At 46.1% G+C, this 23,933-nt stretch overlaps 1 protein-coding gene across 11 annotated transcripts in view; it reads right to left on the reverse strand.

Annotated features, from left to right (window-relative positions):
- Ablim1 (actin binding LIM protein 1) overlaps positions 1 to 23,933 on the reverse strand; it is a 291,354-nt gene that overhangs the window by 94,891 nt on the left and 172,530 nt on the right. For all 11 annotated transcript variants that reach the window (XM_036173639.1, XM_036173682.1, XM_036173663.1 and 8 more), the window contains exons 3-4: positions 15,655 to 15,838; positions 12,854 to 12,963 (exon numbers count right to left, since the gene is read on the reverse strand). In XM_036173639.1, the coding sequence (XP_036029532.1) occupies positions 12,854 to 12,963; positions 15,655 to 15,838 (294 nt within the window). The remainder of the gene's footprint in view (positions 1 to 12,853; positions 12,964 to 15,654; positions 15,839 to 23,933) is intronic.

Below are 23,933 nucleotides of genomic sequence, written 5' to 3' on the forward strand. Positions count from 1 at the left end.
CAGATGGATGTCCTTCACCTCTTAGCTCCTCAGGAGTTAGGTACCCTTTGGGGTCCAGCTGGCCTAGAGGCCATTTAATTATAGCGTCTTGGCTAGGACATTGAGAAAACACTCACAGGCTTTCTTTTAATTGAGGGCACATGTGAATCAGCTCAGCATGTGTGCTGGGAGCCCTGCTCACCACTGTGTGTGGTTCCTGGAGCTCTGAGATCAACCTCATCTATGCAATAGGATTCTACTTCTTCATCTACCTAAACCAGCCTTTTGGCTATCGGTTAAATGATTTAATTCCTTAGCCTTCAACTGTCCTTGGCAGATTCCCGAGACACACGAGTGTTAGTTACTTTTCTCATTTTAACAAAAAGCCTGGCAAACACAACTTAAGGAAGCAAGGCTAATTTATCTTGACAACACTGCCCCTGGTGGCGGGGAGGGCGTGGCAGCTGTCCACATTGCACTGCAGCAGGGAGCAGAGGGAGATGCTGGGTCATACTGCAGCTAGGGAGCAGAGGGAGATGGTGGGTCACACTGCAGCTAGGGAGCAGAGGGAGATGCTGGGTCACTGCAGCTAGGGAGCAGAGGGAGATGCTGGGTCACTGCAGCTAGGGAGCAGAGGGAGATGCTGGGTCACACTGCAGCAGGGAGCAGAGGGAGATGCTGGGTCACACTGCAGCTGGGGAGCAGAGGGAAATGCTGGGCCACTGTAGCAGGGAGCAGAGGGAGATGCTGGGTCACTGCAGCAGGGAGCAGAGGGAGATGCTGGGTCACTGCAGCAAGGAGCAGAGGGAGATGCTGGGTCACTGCAGCAGGGAGCAGAGGGAGATGCTGGGTCACTGCAGCAGGGAGCAGAGGGAGATGCTGGGTCACTGCAGCTAGGGAGCAGAGGGAGATGCTGGGTCACTGCAGCTAGGGAGCAGAGGGAGATGCTGGGTCACACTGCAGCTAGGGAGCAGAGGGAGATGCTGGGTCACTGCAGCTAGGGAGCAGAGGGAGATGCTGGGTCACTGCAGCAGGGAGCAGAGGGAGATTCTGGGTCACACTGCAGCTAGGGAGCAGAGGGAAATGCTGGGTCACTGCAGCAGGGAGCAGAGGGAGATGCTGGGTCACTGTAGCAGGGAACAGAGGGAGATGCTGGGTCACTGCAGCTAGGGAGCAGAGGGTGATGCTGGGTCACTGCAGCAGGGAGCAGAGGGAGATGCTGGGTCACTGCAGCAGGGAACAGAGGGAGATGCTGGGTCACTGCAGCAAGGAGCAGAGGGAGATGCTGGGTCACTGCAGCAGGGAGCAGAGGGAGATGCTGGGTCACTGCAGCTAGGGAGCAGAGGGAGATGCTGGGTCACTGCAGCTAGGGAGCAGAGGGAGATGCTGGGTCACACTGCAGCTAGGGAGCAGAGGGAAATGCTGGGTCACTGCAGCTAGGGAGCAGAGGGAGATGCTGGGTCACTGCAGCTAGGGAGCAGAGGGAGATGCTGGGTCACACTGCAGCTAGGGAGCAGAGGGAGATGCTGGGTCACTGCAGCTAGGGAGCAGAGGGAGATGCTGGGTCACTGCAGCAGGGAGCAGAGGGAGATTCTGGGTCACACTGCAGCTAGGGAGCAGAGGGAGATGCTGGGTCACTGCAGCAGGGAGCAGAGGGAGATGCTGGGTCACACTGCAGCAGGGAGCAGAGGGAGATGCTGGGCCACTGTAGCAGAGAACAGAGGGAGATGCTGGGTCACTGCAGCAGGGAGCAGAGGGAGATGCTGGGGTCACTGCAGCAAGGAGCAGAGGGAGATGCTGGGTCACTGCAGCTAGGGAGCACATGGAGATGCTGGGTCATACTGCAGCTAGGGAGCAGAGGGAGATGCTGGGTCACACTGCAGCTAGGGAGCAGAGGGAGATGCTGGGTCACACTGCAGCTAGGGAGCAGAGGGAGATGCTGGGTCACACTGCAGCAGGGAGCAAAGGGAGATGCTGGGTCACTGCAGCTAGGGAGCAGAGGGAGATGCTGGGTCACTGCAGCTAGGGAGCAGAGGGAGATGCTGAGTCACTGCAGCTAGGGAGCAGAGGGAGATGCTGGGTCACTGCAGCTAGGGAGCAGAGGGAGATGGTGGGGTTGAGCTTTTTATGTTGCTCAAGATCCCTGGCATGGAATAGGGTAGATCTTTCCACCTCAATCAACCCATTTTAGAAAATCCCTTACAGTCATACCCAGAGGTCTGTCTTCTTGAGGAGTCTAGATCCTGTCAAGCTCTCAATCAATATTGACCATCACAATATGGCCAAGTATGAGCGTTGGGATTAGCTGGTCTGGTCCTGTACCTGGATCCTGCCTGTCAAAAGTGGTCCTTTAATAATATTTGCTGTTACTAGAGTTGCTGTGGATCATGTAGATTATTTCATACTCCACAATGTTAGGAAAGTGAATACATATGTGTTAACCCAGAAACATGTAAATGGAAGAGTTATTTGTAATGTAACATCAACAAACATTCAAAATCCATGTGTCTGAGTAAACAGCAGCAAGCCAACCAGCTGTTTGACCACTGTGTACTAACAAACAAGACTAATGGCAAAAAGCAGTGTGCAGGCAAGGCCACTTGGCAGCCATGTTCAGAATAAGACAGACATGCCCTCCCGTACAGAGCGGCTGAATAGCCGCTCTTCTGACTCATCTGTAACTGCCTCCTTTGGCAAGGGCACTTCTAGACTGGCTTCCCCTCTCCTCCCCGACCCTGATCACCAACCTGTCTCTCTGGAGTGACCCTGCTCAAGCCTCAACCCTGAACATACTCCTCGAATCCATCCAGAGATGGCTCTGGTTCCTATGGGTCTCTCCTTGCCTCAGCAACTTAACTTATCCTGTTTCTTTGACCATAGGTGTTTCTAGGCATCTTGGCCAGGAGGTGTTAACTTGGCTTTAAACCTAACAATTCATGTCCAAATTTTTACTATATAAATACATTTGCTCCCAGCACTCGGGAGGCAGAGCCAGGCGGATCTTTGTGAGTTTGAGGCCAGCCTGGTCTACAGAGCGAGATCCAGGAAAGGCGCAAAGCTACATAGAGAAACCCTGTCTCAAAAAACAAAAAACAAAAAAACAAAAACAAAAAAATTCCCTTCTCCCCTGCCTGCCTGTGTTGTGTGTGTGTGTGTGTGTGTGTGTGTGTGTGTGTGTGTGTGTGCTTTCTAACTCAATGTACTTTAAAAAGAACCCTGGTACAGAAAGGAGCGTGGGTGTTCCTTTCCCAGAATAGAATGATTCTGGAGAAAACCATAACTTCTTAAGAAACTGCCCACTGTGGAGGATGGCTTCACTCATCTGCTCCTATGATCTGTGTTGTTTGATTTCCTTAACCACTAAAATGGGAAAATTGAAAATATGTATCTATAAAGTTAAACTATAAACTCAGAATATTAGGATTAGGATTTCCTTCTTTAAAAGATTTATTTACTTCTATACATGTGTGCAGCTGGCTGAGTTTATGTGTGCCACATATGTATGTGCAGGTCCACATGGGCCAAAGAGCAGGGATCCCTTGGACCTGGAGTTATAGGTAGGATGCTGCCTGATATGGGTGCTGAGAACAAAACCTGAGTCCTTTGTAAAAGCATTACATGCTTTTAAACCCTGAACCATCTCTAGCTGCTGGATAAGAATTTGTTAAAGTACAGGCCATTCTAAACACTGTGTGTGTGCACAAGATGGTTCTAAAGTGATAAGAAGTATTTTACCAAATGTCCAGTAAGTGGTAGGAACACAGTGTGGAGGTTAAGACAAATGAGCAGTCTTAAAAAGCCCTACGGGCTGGGGAGATGGCTCAGGCAGCAAGATGCTGCCATGCTAGCCTGAGGTCCAAACCTCAGCACCCATGCAAGAGCCCAGTGTGGGTAGTATCCACTTATAGCCCTGGCCAGATAGACAGGGAAATGAACAGGCAGATCCCAGGAACTTTCCAGCCACAGCCCATCCAACTGTGAGCTCCCAGCTCAGCTAGAGATCTAGTCTCAAAAAGTATATTGAAAGTTCTAGAGGAAGACACCTGACATTAACCTCTAGTGTGTACACACACACACACACACACACACACACACACACACACACACACTTGCACACATATGCGCACATACTCTCCCATTCTATAGCCCCCCATCTTAAAAAGGAATTCACTGTGTTTAAAGAAGTTTTAATTTCACAGGAAAACTGGAGAGTAGAGAGATTGCCCGTATACTCCACCTGATGTGCATAGCCTGCACCACTCCCAACATCAACCACCAGAGTGGTACCTGCTCTTGCTGACAAACGCTGACCATTTTGTCAGCATCATTACCACCAACATCTATGGCTGATCTGTGTTTGGACAGGTTTAAAATAGCATCTCGGATTATAGCATCACACTGAACAGCAGAATAGCTTCAACACTCCTACAGCACCTGCCTACTCATCCTCCTTCCCTCAATCCCTGGCAACTTCTGAACCTTTCCCACTGTCTTCTTAGTTAAGCCCTTCCCACAATGAAGTGGGAACTAGTGAGCTGAAATTTCCCTTTGTTTCTGATAATCCCCACTAGATGGCAGCAACGCTTTGAAGAAGGACGATGTTTGGCACTTTAATTTTTAATTTTTTTTTTTAAACAAAATAATTTCAAAGATGGCTTTTTGGTTCTAGAAATGGAGATGACTGGACTTAGCAAGGCCATCAGAGTTTGCCACAGTTTGCTGCAGGAAGCAGGAGGACTAAGAAAATGGGTAACTGAGGAAGGCTGGAGAGCCAGGAAGACTTGGGCTTCTGACCATCTTCCAACCTTCACTTCCTCACCTGTGAGCTATTGATAATAACCACTTGTGTGCTACATTTCAAGGTTCTCTGCACAGCATAAGGCCTGGTACAGGGGAGCCAGGTGACGTTCTCCCTCCTTCCTTGGTTAGGGGCCAGAGCTAAGACTAAACCCTGAGTTTCTTAATGTTAGCTCGCTCTCTTTTCTGGCACCCTGATGCCTACCTGTCACAGAGCCATGAAAGAAGTGTAGCCACAGCTTGGGAGGAATGGAACTGCCCCAATCACCTGCCTGGAGGCTGAGGTGCAGGCAGGGCTATGCACACGTGTTGCCATTTAGCATTTACAGTAATTTGGCCCATAATGCCTTGCAGTCTGGGAGCCTCTGGTCTAAACCATTAAGACCACCATGCCCTGCCCATTGCCATCTGAAAAGCAGAACCAGGTGCCTGAGCCCAGCCAGTGAGCAAGAATGAGTAGGAAGGAGAGGCAAGAGCTAAGTTCCCTTCAATCCAAGCTTTAAGACGCATACCAAACAAACACAACAGAGATGTCTCTCAGATAAGACAATATCACCCTGCACCAGCTGGCTGAGTATTCTAGTATATTCCACAGCAACAACCCAATGCTCTCTGGACAAAGCTATGGATTTCAGCCAGACATCAGGCTGTGGAAATGGACAAGGGGCAACAAAAGGTTTGTGCTGGATGGTTCTCTTCTTCCCGCTCAGCCCAATGAGGCTCTTCCATGAAGAATAGCATGTCCTACTCTCCAGCTTCACGCTTTTTCTCCAGTGGTTGAGGAAATTGTTTCCATATCACCAAAGCAGCTGCTGGTAAATATAGAAAGCTGGTGCTGGGATGACTGTCAATGTCAGAAATAGATGAATATGGAGCAGCATCAAGGACATAAGGTCCACTGGTGACTGGCCAAAGGAAAACAATGACCAGATAGGAAAAGAAAACAAAACCTGAACGCCCAGCCCAGTGCCTCAGCCCCTTCACTCCTGACACCAAGAACCAGAGCAGAGCAGGGAGCTGGCTGTTCACAAACAAGTTAAACTGACACTCAGGTCCACACCTGTCTCAAATTAAATAATTTTGTTCAAAGGCAATAAAAGCCCTAACAATGGGGATTCTGCCTGTTTGCCTTTACTCTCTTTGGCAGAGGATTACAAACACCTGGGCTTTAGAAGGATTTAAGTTGATGGAAAAGACATATGGTTCTCAGGAAGGACGTGTGAGTCTGTTGAGATGTTTCTCTGGAAAAGAAGGCTGAATACACAAAGCAATGGAGCAGGGAACAACTTACCCAGCATCCCCACCATCTCAAACTGCTGCTTTCTACACACCTATGGTCACTCAGGAATGTGGGAGCCTCCTCCACCCACAGATATCTAAGATGGGAGCTTCCTGGCACACAGACTGCCTTGTAGTCTGGGAGCCTCTGCTCTTATTGCCCTCTTACCTCAGAAACCTGCAAGTGAGATCCAGGAGGGAGCATGGATCTATCTGCCCCTTTTCCAGATCCATGGCTTCATACTTTGATATTTTACCCACTTAAGTTTAAGGAGGATCATCTGTGTGGCTATGAGCTGGTGAGGTCTCAGTGTGATTGTTATTGCTGCATGGAAAGGTGACTGTTTTTACCTGTTAATTTTGGATCCTGCAGAATGTGGCAATCATTGCCTTGTTGCTCTAGTGCAGACTTCCAGCCTTCAGTGAACAGGAGCAAAAACAACTCTGCCATGATCTTGATCTTAATGAGACAACTTCACTTTTTTCTCCTTTTAGGATGATACTATTTATATTGCTTTTATTATACTGAAGTATACTTCCTCCAACCCTACTCTAGGTAGGACTTTTATCAAGAAGGATGTTGGATTTTGTCAAAATCCTTTTCTGCATCTATTGAGATGATCATGTGCATTTCAGAGGAAAAAGTACAAATTTAAGTTCTGAGGTTTGACTAATACAAGGTTTTAAGTTTTAAATAAATTCTATTTTTTTAACAGAGCATGGATTTCCCAATCTTCTAAAATAAAATGGTAATAGAAGAGTCTGAGAGAAAGTTATTGTGTGTGTGTGTGTGTGTGTGTGTGTGTGTGTGTGTGTGTGAGAGAGAGAGAGAGAGAGAGAGAGAGAGAGAGAGAGAGAGAGAGAGAGAGAGAGAATGATGAATATTATGTAGAAGGGTCAGGTGCTAGTAGATACTGAGCTGCTGTAAGCTATCTTCTACACTTTGCCATGCAGATTCCTTCATGAGAACAGCTGCTGGGGGGCAGGCACTAAGTGACTCTGCCGTGCACAGGATGCCCAGTTCCCATTTGTTACGGTGCTGCGCCTCCTAAGGGTCCTAGCGTCAGAAGTCACCCTTCTCAGGCTATAACGACTGAGTACATCTTGGTTTCTAAACTGGCCTTCAAAGGTCCTGTGCTGGTAGTTTTGTTTTGTTTCAGCTTGATGCAAGCTGGAGTCCTCTGGGAAGGGGAGCCTCAACTGAGAAATAGCTTCCATCAGATTGGCTTGTGGCAAGTCTGTGGCAACATTTTCCTGATTAGTGATTGATGTGGGAAGGCCTGGCCTACTGTGGGCAGTGCCACGGATAGGTTTGCCTATGGGCTCAGCAAGCCATGGAGAGCAAGCCAGTAAACAGCGCTCCTCCATGGTCTCTGCTTCAGTCCCTGCCTCCAGGCTCCTGCCTTGAGTCCTGCCCTAACTTCCCTCAACAATGGACTCTAATCTGTCTCCCCAAGTTGCTTTTAGTCATGGTGTTTATCATGATAATAGAAAGCAAACCAACACAGGTCCTTACTTTTGAGATTAAAATAATCTAGATTTTCCTTATATTCTTTTTCATCAGAGCTGGCCCAGAGTTCAACGTCCTTAAGGCATTTGAAAATCTTCCCTTGACCAACAAGTCTCCACCATCATGTGTCACATCTGTCTATCAAGTGGGTATTGCTGGATGCTGACCTTCACCTTCATCCAAGCGACGGGATGTTGCCAGGTCCCAAATTAGACACCTGGGAGTTAGTTGACAAATAATGGCTGGTCCAAATCCTTGTTTCTTATTTAAACCAGTGAGTCCAGAGTTTCCCTTTTAGTATGTCTTAGCAAATGCCATGGGGACAGGATCAACATGAGCCAGGGGAGAGCCAGGCATGGTGGTGCTACCGCCTGTAGCATCACAGCTGGAGAGGTAGAAGCAGGAAGAATGACCTAGAGTTCTAGAGTTCCAGGCCAGCCTGGGCTACACAGCAAGACCCAGCCTCAGAAACAAATAAGAGAAACTGAACAGATAAGACAGAGCACAACCCATAATGCAATGTGACACATCCCTTAGGCTGAGCACTATTCAGGGATTATTTCAAGATTATATTTGTTTATGTGTCTCTGTGTGTGAATGTGCAAGCTTATGTGTACCATGTGCATGCATGTTCTCATGGGGACCAGTGGTGTCTGATCCCTGGAGCTGGAGTTGCAAATGGTTGTGAGCCGCCTGACATGGGTGCTGGGAATTGAACTAGGGTCTTCTGCAAGAGTAGCAAGCTGGCCTGACTGCTGAGCCATCTATCTAGCCCAGGAAATTATTTTTTAAGTGGTTCTAAAACTTCCAGACACTATGCTGCCATTAGGCAGAAAAGCACCATGAGATCAGAAGATCTGAGTGAAGGAGTCATGTATTCCACACAGGTCCTATGCACTCCCACTCTGTGGAAAAGGAGTCTCGATGCTGTTAATGACTTAATCACGGAAGCTAAAAGTGACACAGAGTGATTTTGAAAGGCTTATGTGTTGCCCGAGTATACAACCTTGAGCTAGACCTTCCGTAACTGTCCCCTGCTGCTCCGAGGAGAGAAGTCAAAGAACCAAGAATGTCTCCCTCCCCTGGAGAGCGAACGTACAACTCTCTGAACCGATTTCAGCTCTGTCCAATCACAGCACGTCCTGCTACCTGTGGGGGTTCCAGCTGCAAGCAGAATAATGGTGCTCTAGAGCGGTCTGTGTAAAGGAGGAAAACCAGAAAGACAGGCTTGCATTTGCGTGGGCGCCTCTCATGCCAATCCACCAAACCCACGCAGTCAGACTCCAGCTAGACATCCTTTGGGGGGAGTGCGTGTAGACAGCCACCTACTCTTGCTTGGGTGCCTGAAATAGACAGGAGATGTGAGGAAATGCTCATCTGGCCCTCTGACTCTAACCCATGGGAATCTAGTGGCCAGTAAACTCAGGAGGATGGAGTGGTGTAAGGCTTGGAGGGCAGGACAGTCCTTCTGTCCATCAGGCTTTTAAAAGGCGTGCATCAGCTAGTGGAGGAGTTTAATTATAATGTCCCCACAGCGCCACACGTGCCTTTTGTTATCACCTTCATCTGAGAACATGTAGAGTGCTTGCAACTAATTTGGGGCAATAAAGTAGCATTCCTGGCACACCCTAAGCACTATGTGAATGCTCAGAAAACAAGTCAGATCAAGGGTAAGAATTATTTTAAGGTGGAAGAAGTGCTGAGACAGATTATTTTGTATTCTCCCCCTCCCAGCCTCTGCCAGTCTCCTATGGTCTTTGCTTCCTACTCAGTGATCAGGCAAAACCAGCCACAGACCATGCAATGCGGGCCATGGCTCAGAGCCTCCAGTTTGAAGTCGAGAGAGGCCATGGCTCATTGATGGAGCCTACAGAGGCTGTAAACAGTAACCATGGGGAGTTTCACACTAAAAGAAAAGTCAGGCCCTGCTTCTCAGGAAGCCTCTTGCCAAGTATAAAAAGTCTTTTTTTTTTTTTTAAGAGAGGAATGACTGTCATAGCAGAATAGTTTCGAAGTTGAGCAATTCTTGGAGAACTACAAATAGCAACCAAATGTCTTCTAATTACGTGCCAATGACATTCAGAAAGTTGCTGAAAATTCCCATGACTCTAGACTCTGTGGGCCTGTTTAGTGTGGGGACTCTGCACGTGTGTGCCCAGATATAAGGGCTCTCCTTCACAGATGGCCACAACACCTATCAATACCTTTTGGTACTTGTCTAAATGGACAGGAACATCTTAAAAATAAAAATGGACAAGGCAATCGCAGTGAAATGGGATTTCATTCAGTGGAAGCAGAGCAGAAAATAAAATATGGCTCAACAATTGGTACATAAGCAATTATGGTTAAAGCTAGTATTAAAATACAATGTTTTTGGTTTTGTTTGTTTGTTTGTTTGGTTTTTTGGTTTTTTGTTTTTGTTTTTTGTTTTTTTTGAGACAGGGTTTCTCTGTGTAGCTTTGGAGTCTGTCCTGGCTCTCACTCTGTAGATGTTTTTTAACTGGTTACATTTTTATACTTAATTAAAAAATTTTTATGAATATAACATGAATGTCATACAAGAAGAGAAGACATAGATGTATCTAAAAGTTTTATATTGGCGTCTGTTAATTGTACACAACAATGAGTTTCATTATAATATTTTCATGCTTGAATATAAAGTAGAATAAAAATTAGAATCCATTAGATATGGCTTTCATAGGACAACAAGAGGCTGTGCATGGTTCTAAGGGAGAAACATCACCAAAAATCTTACCCAGCTGTGAGCTACGACCTGCACAGCAAGATGTGCCCGTGAATGCTACAGCGGCATGAATGCTGTGGGAGTAACCAGCTGTGCTCTGTGATTGGCTTCAAGGCTCACTCCACAGGAGGAAGTGCACACCTGGTGTGGAATATTCCTTTACACAGGGTATTTGTCACTATGATTGGCTTAATAAAGAAGCCGACTGGACAATAGTTGAACAGGATAGGATTAGGCGGGAAAGCCAAACTGAGAATCCTGGGAGGAAGAAGGGCGGAGTCTGGAGCAGACACAGAAAGAAGCAAGATAGGTGTGCCACACTGAGAAAAGGTCGAGCATTTGTAATTAATATTAAGCCTAAATGTGTTTCTTTGGGAGCTGCTATGGGACAGAAACTTCTGCCCACAGCCTAGTACTGTAAATCTGGCTGAGAAACCATGGCTGGGAGCTCATAGGCTCCATGGGAGAATTTACTGTTACTGTTCTGTTAAATGGACACAGTACCATACTGCCTATCAAATTTGTATCTCTACACTCATAAGTTAGTGTAGCACTCAGACCTTACCAGAGAAGTGCAGTGGACATTAGTTAAAGCAGATACTCACAGACTGTCAAAAGGCATAGATTAAATGTCTGTGGGGTGTTCAGCCGTCGATGGGACATCTATACCCTATTCCTTCCCCAGAAGGAGGAGGAGGATAGGTAGTAGCATTTAAGTTAGGAGGGTGTGGATGTAGGGAGAGTTACAGAAAGGAGTATAGAGGTGAAAATGATCAATTTTCACAAATGTATGTATGGAATTATCAAAGGATTAATAAAAATATTGTGTTTTCCTAAAAGAAAGAAAAATAATCTGTCAAATGTGGTAGTACATGCCTATAATCCCAGTATTTGGAAGATGGAGGCAGGAAGATCAGGAATTCATGATCACCCTTGGTTACATAGGATTTCAAGGCCAGCCTGGGCTTACATGAGACCCTGTCTCAAATATATATGTATTTCTCATTTTGGTAAAGTTATGGCCATATGATTGGAGCATGTTCCCAAACTGCACGGCTTGAGGCAAGTGGAAGCCATTTTAGAAGAATATGTTTCAGTTTCCTGAAACTAGACAATTGAGAGTATTAGATAAAGCAAAAGAAAGAACAAAAATCCAGGAGTCAGAAGACTGGCATCTGCCCTCACCTGTCAGTAGAGGCCTTGAGTGACCTTGAGCCTCAATTTCCTACCTAACAAAACGGATAGTTGACCTAGTGGACCTCACCAGTGCATCATGGGAGCACAGCCTCTCCTGCCACAGTCCTGTTCCAACTGTCATCAGCGGAATTTTTCTAAGAGTTTTACTAACATATTTTAAAATAAGCCCTGCTAGAGGATGGGGGGGGGGGCGTCCCACCCAAGGTGGCTCTTTCAACAGGGTCCAACTGTTTCTCTTGAGTAGAGTAGGAAGAGCAGTGAGAGACTTGAAACCACACCACAGCCCTAGTCCTGTCTTAGAACTATCTCTGGGCTCCTTATCAGGCTTCTGCCCCCTAGTGGTAGGTCCCAGAAACACACTTATTCAGTATCATGTCATGTGTGCATACTGTATTTTCCTCTTTCTTCCCAAAGGTCAAAATCCAGCCTTTATGCAGATGGTCAGAACATTCTTATTTTCAGTAAGTGGAAGATTTCCATAGAAATGGAAAGATTCAGGCTCTCTGCCATAAATTGTGTAGGATCCGTCCAGAATAAAGCATGCTGCCCTTACTCTCAGGTACTAGGACTCAAAGAGCTAGACGGGGGTATTATTCCAGGTCTCCCAAGGGCTATCAAAAATCCATAGAGACTAAGGTACATACTGGGCTCATTTCCTGATGCTCCCATTTCAGTTCCCAGAGCTCAGAGTATATTGACGTATAATAGTTACTAATTGATCTGTTCAACGTCATTCCCAGTTCACATGTTCATAAAGAGTCTATTATCGGGGCATTCTCTCTGGATTCCCATAGGTCAGATGAAATCTCATCATAAAGAATTTCAAATCCACTGGCACACATATACTGTCTCCCCACACTTACTTAGGCGTTGGCTTCTACACGGGCCTTCTCTGATTGCCCCACATACCGAAAACCTTCTCTCATACTCTGGTTTTCTTCACATATTGGGTATTTTCTGTGGGAATAGGTCTATGTGCTTTCACTAGAAAGAAGACTTCCTGAGGGTGAGAGAATTCATTTTGCTCAAGGTTATATCTTCAGTTTGAAGGATGATACGCATTTTGGGTAGTCAGCAAATATCAAATAAATGTAAAGTGTCATAATTATTTTCCCTTGTTGGCTGTCAAAATGGACAGCCTGATGTCTAATTCCATTGGGTCTCTTTGATCCAATGATGACGCTCCTCTGCCTGGGTTTTAGAAAACACTGCATGATGTTTCTCCATAGGGAAAATGACCTAGATAGGGCCAAACTTGGTGTTAGCAAACAGGATTTTCAAAAGGGAGGTCTTCCTGGGCTCCCTCTGACCACGAAGGTGCTTCTGCTCCTGGCTGCTGGGACACTTACTGCTTGAGCAGGTGGCTTCTCTAGGGCTGGAAGACATCGGCTGTGCGCAAAGCTGACAGAGACAGTCTCTCCCATTGAATGTGACTCGGTCTCCGGGTGGAAACGGGCGCCTGGAGACAGAAAGACATTTGCCCGCAAAGTCATTCCAGGAATTTCACTCTCTTTCCTTACTCCTTTGCCCACTCCCCCTCGAGTGCAGATTGATTTCTTGGAGGCGCACCAGCCTGAATGCTTGAAATGTAACCATGCCTAAGCCCGCCAGCTGGTCGCGGGCCAAACAAACACACGTGCTGCATTATGAGATGAAAAGAGAAGAAAGATCCCTGGTTAGGCAGTAGCATGATCTAGTTCATTCTACAGTGGAGGAGTGTCTGCACAAATCACCTCTCAGGGCCCACAGAGCAGTCACTTCCATAAGGAAATTCTTCACACACACACACACACACACACACACAACAACAACAACAACAACAACAACATTTTAAATGCCATGGATTCCCACTGAAGCTTGGGACACATCCTCACAAGAATGGCTTACAGGAGAATGGGAGCCTTTTTTGGTCCCCTGTGGATTTTGGTAGCTATACTAAGTTAGACTTTGTCCTTTTTGGGCATCTGAATTTGCAAAGCACTGGGGACCCCAGTCTCTCCTAAGCTACAAGTGATTGGACAGGCTGCTACAAACATCTGTGTGAGAACCGGTAGCCTGGAGAGACGGCTCAGTGATTAAGAGCACTTGTTCTTGCAGAAAACCTGGGCTCAGAGGTTCCTGGTTTCCCTACGGTCACTCATAACCATCTCTAACTCCAGGTTCAGGGGATCAATGCCCTTTCTGACCTCCATAGGCATCCGACATGCACATGGCACACTTACATGCAGGCAAAGCATTCATACACATAAAATAAAATAAATTTAAAAATCAGGATCAGTCTCCTTTTCAGAAAGGAAGTTCCTTTCCTGCTAGACATTCAGTACACAGCACGTGCTGCACCTTCTGCAGGAATGTTAGGTCTCCATTGCTTACTTTCAATAAGTCAAGTTACCAATTGCTTTTCATCAATGTGAATTTTCTAATGTGGGACTTTGTCGATTAGGAAATGTGGAACTCACCGGGTCAGACAACATGAATGAGTCAGAAGCCATCAGTCTGGTGCAAATCCAAGCTTCCTGACCTGCATGTACTTTCGCAGCCCCTTAACTCATCTCTCCAAAGCCTAACACTGGTAATTGACCAAAATAAACACTCACAGGTACATCTGGTCTTAATACTACCAAGGTGATTGGTACCAATCATCAAGTGTGGATGGGAATATTACAGTCTCACAGCTTTGAATGTTAAAAGTCCTTGAGAGACCAGTGGCTCCCTCTCTGAAGTGGTACCATTTCTTCCACTGGACATATAGAGAGGCCACAGGCAGGGGCCCACAGGCAGGGATCCACAGGCCAGGCAGGCTTCATCGACCCAACTTAGAACTTTGTTAAGAAGTAAAATTACATTCTGGAGCTGCTGTAAGAGGCCCTTGCTTCATGCTCATTTACCAAGCCTGAGCAAACCTCTGGTCCATTCTCTGAGGAATGTATAAACACATAGAGCAAGCATGGGTTCTTTGGTATCCACTCAGGGACAGGACTTGAGTGAGGCAAGCAAGATCCTTGGGGCACTGTCCACAGCTGAGCCAGTGCTCTTGTGAGGCCCTGACAACAAGTGTGCATTTACGTGCAGTACCCCTGGAGTGTAGCTGGCCTGGCCTGAGTCTAGACGCCATTTCCATTCAAAGCAGATCCTCTATGGTACCAGCCTTTATTCTGTGTGCCCAGTCAGAGAGTCAAAGCCACCTTCCTTTTATAACACAACAGTGTATCCCCTCCCATGCCAGCCCCCTTCCCTCAGACTGATCGTTTTCATTAAGCTGTGTTATACAGATACCCAGCAATCAGCGATAGTGTCTCTGTAGGTTTTGTAGATCATTTGGTCTCTGCCATAATTCCTCAACCCTGTTACTGTACCTAACAGAAGTTCTAACCCTATGCAAAAAAACAGCCAATAAAGCTTTCTTTAAAAGAAAGACCTACAGCCGGGCATAGTGGTGCAAGCCTTCAACCCCAGCACTTGAGAGGCAGAGGCAGGCAGATCTCTCTGAGTTGAGGCCAGCCTTGTTTACACAGTGAGTTCTAGGATAGCCAGAGCTACCTAGTGAGACCCTGTCTCAAAACAAAAAACAAAAACAAACAAACAAAAACCCCAACAACAAAACAAACCCTAAGGACTAATGATTTGACCCATGAGCCACTGCCAAACTACAGTAAAGATACCATTTCATCTTCAGATCTGCTATATTGGCTAGGCTGGTCTTGGGCTCAAGCAATCCTCCCCCTCCCACTTCTGAGTTCTGGGACTATAGGTCCATACCTCGACACCCAGCTAGAAAAGCCATCTGAAGCATGCCCACATAATCACCTGCATTTCCCAATGAGCTTTTTCCTTCCAAGCAACTGTCCCTGTCCCCTTTTGACTGTGTTGTCTTTACTCACACTGTCTGGAAGTCCCTTCATGCACGAGGTACAGCCACTTAACAACTGTCACATTGATTTACAGAGGATACAAATAAAGTTTTCCAACTATACTGCACTTTAACCAAAAATGAGTAGGCAGCAAGAAGACCTGTTGGGAAGGGGCAATTTAAGACCTTGGACCACCCAGGACCACTCAGGACCAGAGGAGGCTGTGCGATGCTCTAGCAGCTGAAGTCAGCATTTGTCTGTTGGAGTGAGCCAGAGGCTCAGGAAAGACGGCCACTTACTTGCAGATAGTGCAGGCAAAGCAGTTGGGATGGTAGGTCTTGCCCAGGGCAGTGACCACCTCACCCTCCACGAACTCCCCACAACCATGGCACCGTGTCCCGTACATCCTCTGGTAGTCCAGGGTGCACAGATAGTCCCCGTTCTTTATGAAGAAGCCTCCTTGGGCCAGGTCGCAGCCACACACTGTAGAAAGACAAGTTCACAACTGGTCATCGCCTGCCAAATTTCTGAGCAGCATTTGCCTTCTGCCAGATGCTGGCGGCTCTCTGTGCTCTCGGCAGTTCTGGGGTAGGGGAGGGGACTGCCACAAAGAGCTATTTATTACCAGGCTTTGCTTTTTCTCCTGCCCCCTCCCCCAGGAGCTATGCAATATCTCATACAAGTAAAATCCACTGGCTGCATCTCAATGGCCTCAGTGGTATGTCTAAGATTCAGCGCCAATCAGTCAGTCTTTGATGGTGCATTTGGGCTGTCTTGGATGCCAGTCAAGGTGTCCCTGGCAATGCCATTAGGAAAGGTGCCCACAGCTTGTCCACACAGCTACCTGATTTAGGCCAACATGGTTGAGTAATAAATTCCTGCTATAGCAACAGGGGCAGCTGAAGTTTCCAGTGACTGTTTTCTTACACTTTGGAAATACTTCTCCCAAGCAGCCAGGGCTTGCACTGTCTCTGTATGGCAAATGGGACACACCGATCCTATGTATGTCATATAGGGGGAATGAAAATGGGTAGGCCAGAGAGGGATGGAAAGGGGTCAGTCCAACAGAAAACCATCATTCATGATCTTAGGACATGCAAAAGAGGACACTTGGTTGGGTCTGGGTTTTGCAACCCTTTCCAGACTGCACAGCTGTGGATGACAGATGTGGTGTAGAAAGTAGGGATGCCAGGGACCTGGGACTAATCTGCATGTTCAGACAAAACCCAAGCAGGTCACAACTTGTCCACAGATAAAGCCTAGAGCAACAACGGTTATCTCCTGCCAGATGCCGGGGAAGCGACAGCTAAAGTTGGACCTCTCCAACCTTAGCTTCTGCATTCCAAGGTTAGGTGACTCCCCTAGGAGGAAGGGCTGCCTCAGGAAAGCATCTAGAATCCTTTCTGATTTCTTATAAATAGGTAGAGCAGACCCTCAGGCCAGGAGAAAGTGAGCTTGGTCATTACACTGCCCTCCTAGGGATTTCAAGAACACAGGGTTACTCTGATTAGTTCCCATGATTCATTAATAGTCTTAAAATGAGTGGGGTCATATAACTCAAGGTGGGGTTGCAAAAAGAAATTAGAAATAATGAAACTTTTCTGAACATGAGGCAGAGACATGTGGCTCTTTGAGTTCAAGGCCAGTCTTGTCTACAGATTGAGTTCTAGGACAGCTAGGCTACACAGAGAAACTCTCTCTCTCTCTCTCTCTCTCTCTCTCTCTCTCTCTCTCTCTCTCTCTCTCTCACACACACACACACACACACACACACACACACACACACACACACACTTATGAACATATAAGAACCAAAAATTAATTCAAAATCAAAAGTGCAGTGAGTCTGAGATGGCAGTCACCCACGGTGCAGTGTAAGACTTCCCTGTAATCTTGAGTCTGAACAAAATAGATGCACTTTGCCCAGAGCCTGCCAACAGCCACACTGGACAAATGCACACTGCGTGACCCAGCTTCGCTCAGGTTCACAACTGTGTATGTTAGGGATTGAAGTGGGTTTTTGTTTTGTTTTGTTTTGTTTTTTACTGTACATACAATGTTTTCTGCTCTCACAGAAATATAATGGTGTAATAATGGAAAATAAAGACATTTTCCTACTGTCATTGTTCAGCATGTAAGTATCAAATTAGTATATCTTTGGATCAAACTGTTCTAGAGTGGTTTTTTTTTTTTTTTTTTTAATTCCTGATTCAGTTGCTGTAACCCTTAAGAGAATTTTGGGTTGACATTAGGACAGAATTTCCAATAACTTCTGAAATGGCTTTAAAACACTTCTGCCATTTTGTACTATGTATTTATGCAACCTGGCATTCTCAGCACTGATGACTATAAAATCAAAATATTGACGAACTCTGAGAAACACTGAAGATGCTCTTTGTCCTGCAGCTCAAATGTTCAGCCAATATTTAATTCTTTATGTTAAAAATAGACAAGCATACTAGCCTATTAGTATACAAATTCACTTTAGACTTCAATAAATGGTAAAAATATATGTATAACAATTGTTTTAAAATATATTTCTTTATGATTATTATCAGTAAATGTTTGATGTATGTACTTATTTTAAACTTAGCTACTCAGAGTAGTATAAAAATTTCATAGGTGTTAAGGGTTCAAAGTAGGAAAAGGTTAGGAACTGGGGTCTAAGGAAGCAATGTTAGCACAATAAGATCATGACCTCAGTAACACACACCCCGCCCCCATCAGCCAGGATGACACAAAAGCCACAAACCAGCTTTCCATGAGGACTCACTGGTCCTTGTTTAGACCGAAGCTTCTGGCTTCCTTCTTGAAAACTGTAACTAAGTAAACTAAGCTGATGGCCAGGGACCATTTGCTGGAAACCACATACCCTATAAATAATGCTGTGATCACATTCTCAGAAGGGCTTTCTCCTCCTATAACTATGGGCATCTCTTCTGCATCCAAGGTTCTCACACCAAGAGCTCAAGAACTAGCCTAGCTCTGACTACAAATTCTTACAGCAGAGACCATCTTTGGCAGGTGGGGTAGGTAGGAGTCATCACAGAATGCTCAGAAAGTCATCCTTAGGGAATTTTTAGGTGTGCACCTTCAATATTACAGTGCGCTTTATGGCCAAGAGTCTTTATCTGTACTCTTTTGGATTCTTTTTTCAGGAACCTGCAAACACGCCATCTAATATAATACAGAGAATAATACAGTATAATTAAGTTGAATCCTGCCTCATACTTGGCAAGTTTCCACCAATTCCACTTCTGGGAGTCATCGGCAATTCTGATGACTCATTTGTTCCTTTAAACTTGTTTCTCATAGCTGTGAGAAGTGGCAGTGTCCTCAGACTCCTCATCTCCTAGCTCTCATCTAGTCACCTGGGCTGGGAATAAAAATCACAGATGCTTCATGAAAAAACCAAGGTGACTTTTATGCTCATACAGACCACACAGCCCGTTTCAGAGCTAAAGAGAACCCTTTAAAAGTCTCATGGGGTGTGTCTTCCTCTGGCTGGCTGGCATGGTTTTATGAAATGGACACACACTCTCTTTAATTAAACTGCAACTTTGAGAACCTAACATAGCCTTACAAAATGACTTTGCAGCACAGTTGAGAGATGACAAACTGTGCCCTTTGTGACTCGATTCAGCTTTTCTCTCAAATTCAAAGCCAAGCCAGTTTACCCAACAGCTGCATCATTGTTAATGGTGGCTTGGATAATAAGACAAACTGTTTAAAGGGGTAAGAGTCTATGGCACACACACCAGATCATGAGAGGAAAAGTCCATGCAGCTGAACTTAGAAGCTACTTAACATCATGACATCACCTAAGATTTGGATGGTGGTGACACAATTGAAGCCTCTTTTTTTTTTTTTTTTTTTTTTATCTCCTCCTCCTCCCTCTGTTCAGTCTCCTCCTCAAGGACACTAAACAGAGGAAACTCCCAGACACCATTTTCTTCCCCATATATCACAAGGTCTCCTTAGGAACAGACCTCTACCTACATCAGCTTCAAGCAGTGATCTTTGTCTATAACAGCGGTTCTCAACTACTGTGGGATGTTCTGTATGTTAAATGTGTTGCTCTGATTGGTTAATAAATAAAACACTGATTGGCCAGTAGCCAGGCAGGAAATATAGGCGGTACAAGGAGAGTGGAGAATTCTGGGAAGTGGAAGGCTGAGGCAGAGAGCCGCTGCCTGCCGCCATGGGAAGCAAGATGTAAGGTACCGGTAAGCCACGAGCCATGTGGCAACTTATAGACTAATAGATATGGGTTAATTTAAGATAGAAGAACTAGATAGCAAGAAGCCTACTGTGTCCATACAGTTTGTAAACAATATAAGTCTCCGTGTGTTTACTTGATTGGGTCTGAGCAGCTGCGGGACTGGCAAGTGAGAGAGATTTGTCCTGACTGTGGGCCAGGCAGGACCAGGAAAACTCTAACTATACTCAACCTCCCTTTAATACAGTTTTTCCTGTTGTGGTGACCCCCAACAATAAAATTATTTTCATTGCTACTTCATTACTGTAATTTTCCTATAGTTATGAATCTTAATGTAAATATCTGATATGCAAGATATCTGATATGCAACCCCTGTGAAAGGGTCATTTGACTGCAAAGGGGTCTTGACCCATAGGTTGAGAACCACTGGTCTATAGTTTGTGATCTGCAAGCTCTAGAACATGGTTAAAGTAACTGAGTAGCAGACAGACAGCATGCCCACCTAAAATACAGCCTCTTCTAGCAGCCCCATCCTCTCAGCTCCTCTGTGGTACTTCCACCCTGTAAAAAGGCTCCTGAGAGAGAGAGGGAGAGAGAGAGAGAGACTTTTGCTCCCTGTCTCAGTAAGTCTCCAGCAGTGTCCATTCTCTCTCTCTTACACCAACATTTTCAAGCAGCCAGGCTAGTTCCCCAGTGAACATCTTTGGGATCCATTCTTCTCCCTAACTTATTGCTTTAGCATTGCCCTCCTGCAAGGAAGCAATCTCATTGATTGATTGGTTGGTTGGTTGGTTGATGGTTTCATGAGACAGAGTTTCTCTGTATATAAGCCTTGGCTGTCCTGGAACTTGTTCTCTAGACCAGGCTGCCTCTGCCTCCCGAGTGCACCACCACCACCTGGCAGAAGCAATTTTATTGAAGCAGTGTTTGTCTTGTCAGGAAATAATTCACTGAAGAACCCAGGACAACCCAAGTCCCCATCAGTGGAGTAGTCAGACAGTAAATCAGGGTTCAGTGAGTCAGCGGGGCCGGAAGTACAGCGGGTTGGACCAGTCATCGCTGGTGATTTACCACTACGTGATAAGAACAAAGGTCACAAAGCAAAGAACTTTAAGAACTCCATGTTTAGAGACCTCTGCACATGTTTTATACACGAGAGAGCTCACAAAGCAGGGCTATGATGTTGACTCTCTCAGGAAGGTGAAGAATTAACTTTCATACACCTGCCAATTGGCCCTTTAAAAAAATTTCCTTTTAGTTGTGATAACACGCATAGAACATCTGATCACCATCTTTAATTCAGTGGCATATGTGCATCCACACGGTTGTGGTAGTGTATGCCATCCATCCACAGGATTCAGGGAAAGGACCTCCTTTTGAAAAGCTGAAACTCAGTGCCCATGAAGCAAGAACACCTTTCCCGGGACCCTCCAGTTCCCTGGACACCCCCACTCTGTTCCTTGCCTCAGTGAACCTAATTTCTTAACGCACACACACATCAGTGGATGCTCACATTTAAGATAATAGTGTATTAAGAACTTGGGGTAGGGGCCTGGGGAGACAGCTCAGCCATTAAACGCACTGTCTGCTCTGCTAGAGGACCTAAGTTCAATTCCCAGCACCCACATGGTACCTCACAACAATCTATAACTATAGTTTTGGGGGATCCAGTGTTCTCTTTTGGCCTCTTCAGTCACCAGGCACACATGTGGTACACAAACATACATGTAGGCAAACACCACACACATAAAGTAAAAATAAAATGATTTTTCCATAATTAGAAGAAGCTGGGCTCAAGGCTGGAGAGATGGCTTGGTGGCTAAGAGCACTTACTTCTCTTTCAGAGGATCCAGGTTTGGTTCCCAGCCCCGACAGGAGGGCTGACATCATCTGTAACTCCAGTTCCAGGGTATCAGATACCTTCTTCTGGTCTCCATAGGTGCTACACCCATGTGGCGCACATACATACACATAGGCAAACACTCATAAAGTGAAAATAAATAAATCTTTTTAAAAAACTATCAAAAACTTGGTCACAAAGCAAAGGGAAGAAGTCACATTCTTGCAGTGTCAACCTGGGGCATTTAGTTAGGAGCTCACAGGGTCATTTTATTATGCAGGAACCGTGTGTTTGACAAGCTTTTACTGTTGACTAAAGGCCCAAACTTTGGATTTTGGTGCCTTTTCTGTTCAGGGGCGATTCAGATGACCAGCACTCGGTCTTCTCATCCCGTGGGAGCCTGGTCAGCACCCCCTCCCGCCACCCACTCCCCACCAGCCATCCACTCCCCCATCCTCCCGCAGCCGTCTGTGACAGTCTGGTTGACAGGCCCACACCCCTATGCCTCTCGTTCTCCTTACAAGCAGCTGTACCATGCTGCAGGGTCCCTCGCTAATGAACAGTATCTGTCCTGACACACTCATGCTGTGTTTGGTGGATAGTCATAGACATTGCCCTCTGACTCAGCAGTTACACTTTTTACCCAAAGTATCTGAAAGTGAATATTAAATGGATTTCAGAATTTTAAAACACACCACACACACACACACACACACACACATACACACACACACACACACGCCACATATGTGGATGCCTACAGAGGCCAGAAGAGAGAGTCTGGCCCCCAGTTACAGGCAATTGTGAGCCACCTGACATGGGTGCTGGGAGCTGAACATGATCCTCTGGAAGGACATCAAGTACTCTTAACTGTTAGGCCACCTCTCCAGCCCCATTATTACTGTTTTATTATTTTGTGTACATGCATATGTACATACCACAACATGTGTGCAGGTCAGCAGCTTGGGAGAGCTGGCTCTTACCCTCCACCAGATCCTGAGGCTCAAAGGGCAGGTAGCTTTTAACACTGCCATCTCATTGGCCCTTCACTATTTTGCTTTTAAAGGAGCTTCAGTACTTTTAAAGGAAAGCACAAAGCAAATATTTTACATCTTCATGATCACAAAAATCTCAGTTGGTGAGGTTAAATTCAAATGGAAATATGCATATTAACCTAACTTTAACATAATTCTAAGGAAAATCACAGATTCTTCTCATTAAAACCCGTCTGCCCGCACAGCGGCTCACAGCCTTTTTCCAGGATCAATTATGAAGGCACTTCTCACTTTCAATCCCACTGAGCCCGCCCTGCTTCCCAGTCTCGAAGGCTTGGACCTTGTTGACGTTGCGCTCTTGAATTCCACTCCACAAACCTCCGAGTAAAATTTACCGGGTGAGTGGGGACATGTACATCCAAAAATTTTTACATAAAAGTTGTGAAATTAGTAACAGGCACATTTTTAAAAAGCTTAAACCTTAAAATAACACAAGAGCTGCCTGGACCATAAAAATACCATGGAACGGGAGGGGAACAGAGTGTGGAGGCGGCAGGCCTGGCAGAAAGCAGAACCGTGCTTCAGTGGCGTGAGCAGGGCTGCCGAAACACCTCCAGCCTTCTCGAGGCAGCAGCTCCATCTGATGCCACAGCAAACCCATCCCCTTGACGTGCCACCAAGGTCAAGGCTTCATACCGCCAATGTTTTGCAAACAGGGTCCGAGTTAAACCTGCCTGAAGGTGGGTCCAGGAGCATCAGGCCAAAGACCTTTCCCCATCTGCAGCTGGAGACTGCCCTCTCTCTGCAGGCTGCTGTTTGCAAGTGAGCCTGGCCACTTCATTGCAGTAAGAGCAGACCTAGAAAACGTGATCTTCAGGAATTTTAACGGGGGACCAGCAGCCTTTGGGGGATCCTCTCTTTACTTTCAAGGAAAGATGCTGGCTGTCTAGTCAGCCCATCACAGGACATGAAGAGCTGGGACTGCAGCTCAGTGGCAGAACACTTCCCCAGTATATGTGAGACCTTAGCTTCAATGCCCAATCCTGCCACACACACAAAAAAAAAGAGGAAGACCCCACAAGGCAGGGCATGAGGGGCCTTTCTGAGCTTGCCCCCATGAGGCAGGGACATAGAACCCAGGTGGCTCTCTCTCCTTTATGAGCACACAGGCTATGAGCTCTGGAAATGGTACTTTACCTAACAAAGCCTATTCTACCCTTCCCGGTACAGAGCATCACTGCTTCCTGGGTAGCCACATGTGGAGACTCTCATGCGATGGAGCCAAGGGAACAGGACACCCCCCACACACACACACACACATCACTCTTGGATTATCATTGTGAATAACAAATGTTTCTTGTCCTCTTCCTCCACCTACTTTAATCAAATTTTAATTTACTTTTACTATTTGCTTCTGGGGGATAGAGTCTCCCCTATGCAAGTCCACATTGGCCTTGAATTTTCTAGGTAGCCCAGGTTATCCTAGAACTCACACCAATCCCTCTGCCTCAGCATCTTAAGTGC

The sequence above is a fragment of the Onychomys torridus genome, chromosome 1 (genome assembly GCF_903995425.1).
Source record: "Onychomys torridus chromosome 1, mOncTor1.1, whole genome shotgun sequence".
In the NCBI taxonomy this organism is placed as follows: Eukaryota; Metazoa; Chordata; class Mammalia; order Rodentia; family Cricetidae; genus Onychomys; species Onychomys torridus.